The sequence below is a fragment of the Akebia trifoliata genome, chromosome 11 (assembly GCF_017979445.1).
Source record: "Akebia trifoliata isolate Shusen 1 chromosome 11, ASM1797944v1, whole genome shotgun sequence".
In the NCBI taxonomy this organism is placed as follows: domain Eukaryota; kingdom Viridiplantae; phylum Streptophyta; class Magnoliopsida; order Ranunculales; family Lardizabalaceae; genus Akebia; species Akebia trifoliata.
This window is the reverse complement of record NC_141385.1, coordinates 38,199,516-38,206,893: the sequence shown is the minus strand read 5'-3', so window position 1 is coordinate 38,206,893 and position 7,378 is coordinate 38,199,516. Positions and strand designations below refer to the sequence as shown.

The 7,378-nt window shown below is 35.6% G+C and overlaps 1 protein-coding gene across 2 annotated transcripts; it reads left to right on the top strand.

Annotated features, from left to right (window-relative positions):
- The first annotated feature begins 296 nt into the window (after positions 1-296).
- On the top strand, positions 297-5,869 carry LOC147391532 (G-type lectin S-receptor-like serine/threonine-protein kinase LECRK3). 2 transcript variants are annotated; one of them, XR_015182941.1, is made up of 3 exons: positions 297-780; positions 986-1,011; positions 4,507-4,641. XR_015182941.1 is itself a non-coding variant. In XM_086458911.1 (2 exons), the coding sequence occupies exons 1-2, from the start codon at positions 3,345-3,347 to the stop codon at positions 5,748-5,750; spliced, it is 2,331 nt and encodes a 776-aa protein (XP_086315037.1). In that variant the 5' UTR covers positions 2,619-3,344; the 3' UTR covers positions 5,751-5,869. The 2 variants fall into 2 exon arrangements, 1 of the variants encoding a protein (XP_086315037.1); XM_086458911.1 differs by lacking the exons at positions 297-780; positions 986-1,011 and adding an exon at positions 2,619-4,431 and having other exon boundaries at positions 4,507-5,869.
- The last annotated feature ends 1,509 nt before the right edge of the window (positions 5,870-7,378 follow it).

Genomic DNA, 7,378 nt, shown 5'->3' with positions numbered 1-7,378 from the left:
GAAGATGATTGAGATTTTTATTTTGTAGATAGATAGATAAATGGAGAAGATAGTGGGTGTGTGGAGGGTATTAGCGTAATTTTATTTTTTATTTTGTTTATTTTTTAAACTTAAGTGGGTAAGGAGCATATATGGTGGGTACTAGTAACAAGACTCTAAAAATAAATAAATAAAATAACAACAAAAATTGAGAGGTATCTACTTGTGATTTGCTTAACAATGAAATAGCAAAAAAAATTGAGCATACACTACAAAATTGTGGGTATTTAGCGACAAAATTTTAGCGACGGCCAAAATTCTAGTTACTAAAGCTCCTGTTTTTCACTTAACCATTCTACTCCCTGCCTACAAAATCATTTTTAGAAAAATTCTCAAAACCCTTCACGCGAAAATTACCAATTTGATTCGGATTCGAATATCTCTCTCTGCTCTCTCTATCTTCTCCTCTAATAGCGAAAATTAGTTGAAGACAATTATCTCTTTCTGCTCTCTCTGCATCTTCGCCGAAGATGAACGTCTCGCTTTGTTTCTTTTCCTCTAATGATGAAAATCTCTCTGCATCTTCTCCTCTAATAGCGAGAATTTGTTGAAGATGTATCTTCTCTCTCTCTCTCTCTCTCTCTCTCTCTCTCTCTCTCTCTGTGCATGTATATGCTCATTTAATTAAATGAAACCAGTGGAACCATAATCCCTAAAGAAGTTGAGCTTCAAATCCCTAAAAAGAGGTCTCGATCTCTTCTCCCCCATTCATGGCCACCTCGCACCTTCAGATCCCAAGAGGTGATGTTCTTCTCTGTAATTCCTCTCTTTGAATTATCTTCCTTGTTCACTCAACCTCTTTCTTTTTCTCGTACCAATTCAACAAATTTTTTTTAGGGATTTGTTCTATTATTTGATGACTGCGTTTGTTTAAGACATTTTTTATTGTTTAACTGGATCTGATTTTAATTTAAGTACTAATTTCATTCTTTGTTATCTGTTTCAGTAAAAAAAATTCGGACTAGTTACAAGGTTAGTGATCTTTTAAGTACTTGTCACTTTAATTGTTCTTTATTACTGCAGAGTGTTCCTCATTACTGTTTGATAGATCAATTAAATTGTCAAAAATGTTTCTGGGGTGCATGAATTTCTCAATTTTAGTTGAATAATATGTAGTTTGAGTTCAGTAGGATCTTATCGTACTAAAAAGAATATTTTTTTCTGCGGAGAAGTGATTTGGTAAAATTTGTAGGATACATTAAACCTGGCTCGTTACATGTGTGATAAAGAACCTTCTCTCTTGTTGACCTCGGCCAATAAGACTTGTTTTTTAACTAAATTTCGTATATTTTTTGGAGCAAAATCACAATAAAAAAAACTAGACTTGTTTGAACCAGTTTTGATTAGAGTCAAAATCAAATTGACTCACTGTGTGCATTGATTCTGTCGAATCCGAACTTGGTTGTTATAATTACCATACAAGGAAAAAGAAGAAGAAATTGCAAATCTACTTAAATGAACCATATGTCTCCTCATAATATATAGATAAATGTTTGGAAGCTGATAGTTTGAAAATGTGATGACAAGAATTTAAAGCACAACAATTTAAACGGCACCTGGGAACCATTTGAAGGTCTCGATAAAGGACCTTGTGTTCTTATTCACATTTTCTTTTATGCTTTTACAAGGTTTTATGTTGTAAGTTAAAATTGATATTGTTATCTAAGAATCTACAGAGAGGAGAGGGTTTTTTTTTAATAGAGTTATTGTAATGAGGTGGTTGCTTTGTTTGGTTGAGACTTGAGATGTATCAAAAGTTAGTTACTATGTACTCCTTTGTAATTTTATGAGAATTTCTAAAGTTAATTAGTTCTAGTTGATTACAAGTGCATTGTATCCAAAGATTGTTAAGTAATTGTGTTTAATTAACAGGTTGTATAAAAATAGGTATTTAATTACAAATAATTTTAAAATAAAAAATTTTAAAAATAAAAAAAAAAATCTTATTAGCGACGATTTACCGCTATTATAGGTATTCAAATCGTATTTATAACTATGGTTTACATCTATATCGACGATAATACAATTAATTGGCGGCGGTTTTTGACCATCACTATAAGGCTTAATATGGTTTTTAGCTACGCCACCTATAGTGGCGTTACATGTGGCCATCACTATTAATAATAGCGGCAGTTTTTTTATATTTGCGGCGGTTTTTGACCCCCCTTAAAAGTCTAAAATTTTGTAGTGATATATGAGGTATCTATTTGTGAGCATGGTTTCAAATCTCATTCATGACTAAGATGACTCCCTCCCGGTATTTGTTCAATAACGATTGAGATAGTGTATATGAATCATCTCGCACAATGTCTTACTTGACAATAATAGATGACTTGGATAATATTTTGAAAATCTTGGTTAAATTGGTAAAACTTGACTCAGTCAAGTTTTTTTTTTATTTTTCTTTTTTTTAAATTTAAACAAATATCTTTATAATTTAAATATTTTTCATTTAAATGAAAATATGAACTTATGACTACTAATCTTCTAATCCACTTTACGTTACTGAAAAATTTATAATTATTAGATATAAAAATATATATTAATAAATAATTATAAACAAGAGTTATTTAGATTGGTGGGGGTGATCAGAAGAAATACCGAGCTTTAAAACCATAGTTGTTCTGCCCTTTAATCCCCACCCACCCAACCAACAAAACCTGAATCCATGATGTAGAGATGGGAAGATGGTCAAAAAAGTTGACCGAAAACGCGTCTGAGTTTTAATAAGACATTGACATGTGGAGCAAATGCTGGGACCACGAGATTGACTTGACTAATCTCGATTACAAGAAAATTCTGCCCCAGAAAAGAGACGTGTATGACATAGCATGAGATATTTGACTGAATAATTGTGGAAATCCAATACTAACTTGGAATATAGTAAGAGCAGAGAAGTATTCAAATCCTATCTTCTACACTATTAATGGCCATAGTTTGATCAAGAACTCCATTACCCTTCAAAGATGAGCTGAGATTCTTATCTGGGTTTCTCTTTGATTTTCATTTCCCATTCATAATCTAGAGATACAATTCTCATCCCTAATTTAGCAAATCAGCTAAATTTGGCAGAATTTTTTTTTGTCTGAATTGTTCTCTTGGCATTTCAGGATTACAATTCACCTTTAGTAACAATCACCCCATAGGCTTCTTTGTTTTGCATTTCCCATTAAGATTCTAGAGAGATAAATCTCTATTTCTCACCTCTAATTTAACAAGAGCAGCTAAATTTGGCAGAAAAATGTTCATCTGATTCTTCTCTTGGTTTCAAATTCAGATTTAGTAACAATCCCATAATTCCTTCAATGACTTCTCTGTTTCCTCATCTTCTTTGTCTCTTACTTCTACTGCTCCCTCTCTCCACTTTTTCTCAAACTTCCTGCAATTCTCTATCAACTCTTGATGCAAACCTATACTGCTCTTCGCCTTCCGGCGAATTCGCTTTTGGGTTCCATCCTATTCAAGGAGCAGATCACTTCTTGGTAGCTATCTGGTTTGCTAAAATTCAAGTAGAAAACATTGTTTGGACAGCAAATGGAGGTAACCCAGTGCAGAAAGGTTCCAAAATTGAATTAACATCCAATGGAGTTCTTGTCCTCAATGCTCCAAATGGTACACAACTTTGGAAGGCCGAACCCACAGACGGTACCCGAGCTACCTCCGCTGATATGCTCGACACAGGAAACTTGGTGCTGAAGAGCTCACAATCCGATATCAATTGGCAAAGCTTTGATGCACCAACAGACACAATCTTGCTTAACCAGACTCTAGGTCTTGATAGTAAACTCATTTCTCGACGAACCAAGGACGACTACTCGACTGGAAGATTCAAGTTTATTCTACAACGTGATGGTAATCTTGTTATGTATCCCTTAGCTCGGCCTAAGGAAAACACTTACAATGCTTACTGGGAAAGCAATACTGTGAGTAATGGTTCAGCGGTGGTCTTTAACCAATCTGGCTATATTTATCTAAATCTAAAAAATGGGAACCAATTCAACTGGACATCAGCGAGGCCAGTTTCAACAAGGGACTTCTACCATAGAGTCACCCTTGATTTTGATGGAGTTCTCAGGAAATACACATACCCAAAAAACTCCCCAAACAATGGGACTGAGGCATGGTCTTTGGAATCGTTTGTACCTTCAAATATCTGCACAGCACCAGTTGGAGCTATCGGCAGTGGATTTTGCGGATATAACAGCTACTGCATGCTAAACCAGGACCAGAGGCCTGAGTGTAAATGCCCAACTGGGTATACCTACTTGGATCCAAACAATACGTTCAGAGGATGCAAACAAACTTTTGCTCCACAGAGTTGTGATAAAGAAGGATCAAGCATTGCAGACGGATTTGAAATGAAGGAGTATATTAAAACTGACTGGGTGTCCGGTGAATATGAATCGTTTCAAAATGTGGATGAAGATTGGTGCAAACACACTTGCCTGAATGATTGTTTTTGTGCAGCTGCAGTCACTGGGAGGACGTTCTGCTGGTTGAAGAGGTTCCCACTATCAAATGGGGTGATAGACGATACTGTTAACGTGAAGGCTCTCATCAAGGTAGGAAATTCTAATTCTTCTCTTCAACCTCAACCTGGTTTTCCTCCTCCAGACTTGGGTGGAAATAAGAAGAAGAATAGAGAGAATTTGATCCTACCCGGATCAATTCTTTTGGGAAGCTCTGGGTTTCTCAACTTACTACTCTTATTGATAATTTCTTTGGCTATTTATTATGGCTCATACCATAAGAAGAAGCTAAAAACAAAGATATATCCCAGCATAATTGGAGTGAACCTAAGGTCTTTTACTTACAAAGAACTTGAAGAAGCTACAGATGTGTTCAAGGAAGAATTAGGTAGGGGTGCTTTTTCGACAGTCTATAAAGGGGTTCTAGAATCATATACTGGAAGTCTTGTTGCAGTTAAGAAGTTAGACAGATTGGCACAAGAAACCGACAAGGAATTTAAAAACGAAGTCAGTTCAATCAGCCAGACCAATCACAAGAATCTAGCCAAATTAATCGGATTCTGTGACGAGGGCACCAACAGGATACTGGTGTATGAGTTCATGAAAAATGGTTGCTTGGCAAACTTCCTCTTTGGAGGTTCAAGGCCTGAGTGGCATCGAAGGATTCAAATAGCCTTTGGGATTGCTCGAGGGCTCACATATCTTCATGAAGAATGCAGCACCCAGATCATCCATTGCGACGTAAAGCCTCAAAACATACTTTTAGATGACGCTTTTGTTGCACGAATTTCGGACTTTGGATTAGCAAAACTTTTGAAGACTGACCAAACTCGAACAAGTACGGGTATCAGAGGGACAAGAGGGTACGTCGCACCCGAGTGGTTCAAGAAGATGGCGATCACAGCTAAGGTGGATGTCTACAGTTTTGGCATCATGTTACTAGAGATCATTTGTTGTAGAAGAAATGCTGAATTTGAACTGGAGAATGAATATGCAGTGATACTGTCAGAATGGGCTTATGATTGCTGTGTAGAAGGGAATCTCCAGTTGTTAGTGGAGAATGATGAAGGAGCAAAGAATGATGGCAAGAGGTTGCAAAGGCTGGTCATGGTGGCTATTTGGTGTATTCAAGAGGATCCCTCCTTAAGGCCTACCATGAGAAAGGTGACACAGATGCTAGAAGGAGCTGTTGAAGTTTCCATGCCCCCTGATCCTTTGTCCTTCATTAGCTCAATTGTATAAGATTTATTCGCTTTCAACAAATGGAATCATGATCCTCCACAAATCTAAGCATGTGTACTAGTCCCATATGTATTATACAAAGCCTATGACTTCATAATAAAAAATGTTGATTTAGTTTCTTTATTGGGTTATTAGTATTGATTTGCACATAAGTACTTCAATAATACAACAAAATTAGTGATTTGGATCAAAATCCTAACCCAGAACCCCACTAAATCTATTAGTTGCATCATATCAATACTAAAACTGAATTTACCAATTGAAGTGGATGTAGATTTGATTTGTAATCAACTTTAAACAAACTGAGTCCCCAGCTTAAAACAATCAATTATCATCACTGTTTACACCCTATACAAATTTCTAGAGTCGTGCTTCACCATTTAACTCAATGTTCCTTCATATATATTCTCTTACTATCTCTATCCATGTCATTTTGGTTCTCTTGCCATTTTAAAATCCTCAAGTTGCAGCCAAACGCTGTTCATCAGTATTGCTTATTGTTTGTTATGCAAATTCTCAAACCGCATTGTTTATTCTTTGCTATGCAAATTCTCAAACCACTATACTTAATTTTATCTCCAACTGGAGATATTTCCAAATCCTCTAAGTATACTCATTTCTGATTTTGCTTTTCCTAGTTTTATTGCTCAATGTCCTCTGTATGCTTATTATACGAACATGTTAGTTGTCAATACAAACATATTGTTTCTTGATAACCAAATATTCAGCTACACATATAATGGCTGATCTTGATCACGTAACACTATAGAAGCACTCTTCCACTTTTCCACCCATCATTGATTCTATAGGTCACAATCCCACCAATTACTCCCATCTTTTTGTATAATAATTAACTAGCGTTTCATCATTGACTATATTCTAACTTGGTCCAATTTATATTAAAACCTTTCATTTTTCGAAGTCACTTAGCAAGGTCTTAGGATGAAATAAACATTCCATCTATTAAACAAGAATTGTTCTCTCATACGGCTAGTGGAACTTAGTCTTCTAACTGGTGGGTAATAATTGTCGTCGTGAGGGGCTCCAATGATGGTTGTTCGAAGGTTCAATCCAATCATTGTGTCCCCAACATTTTGATTGAGTTTAATCATTGTCAACCCTCTATTAACATCCAAAATCCCATATAGACATTATGATTTAAAGCATATTGGTTTTTTTTCAATCTCTATTCACTGCACTCTAGCCCTTTTTTCATACGACCAACCCCACTTGATGAACTGGTCATTTTTTATGTTGGTGTTTAATTCAATCAGCCTGGAAATGGAAACATTTGGGCCCTACATGATACAGTTTAAAATACAATAAAATACGAAGTTTTTGCAATTACAACATTGTAAATTAATTTCCAAATATTTTCAAAACATATTTCCATTTTCAGGCTGACCGAAATGTACACCAAAATTGAAATTTAATGCCTTGATTAGCTCTCTTTTATGTCTTATTTTCAATTCTAGCTAAGCGCCTGCACCACCATCACAATCCATGTAGCTTCTTGTGTTATACAGGCATCATGAATTGGTATTGATGTAGGCATGCTACAATTAACATGTTGAGATCAAAAGTCAAATCCTAGCTCACCCACACCTGAAGGTAAATTATAGAAAAAA

Excerpts from the sequence above, each read along its gene's own strand:
- LOC147391532 (XM_086458911.1), top strand. The coding sequence starts at position 3,345 with ATGACTTCTCTGTTTCCTCATCTTCTTTGTCTCTTACTTCTACTGCTC. Across the intron at positions 4,432-4,506 it reads TAAAACTGACTGGGTGTCCG|CTGCAGTCACTGGGAGGACG; the intron begins GTGAATATGAAT and ends GTTTTTGTGCAG.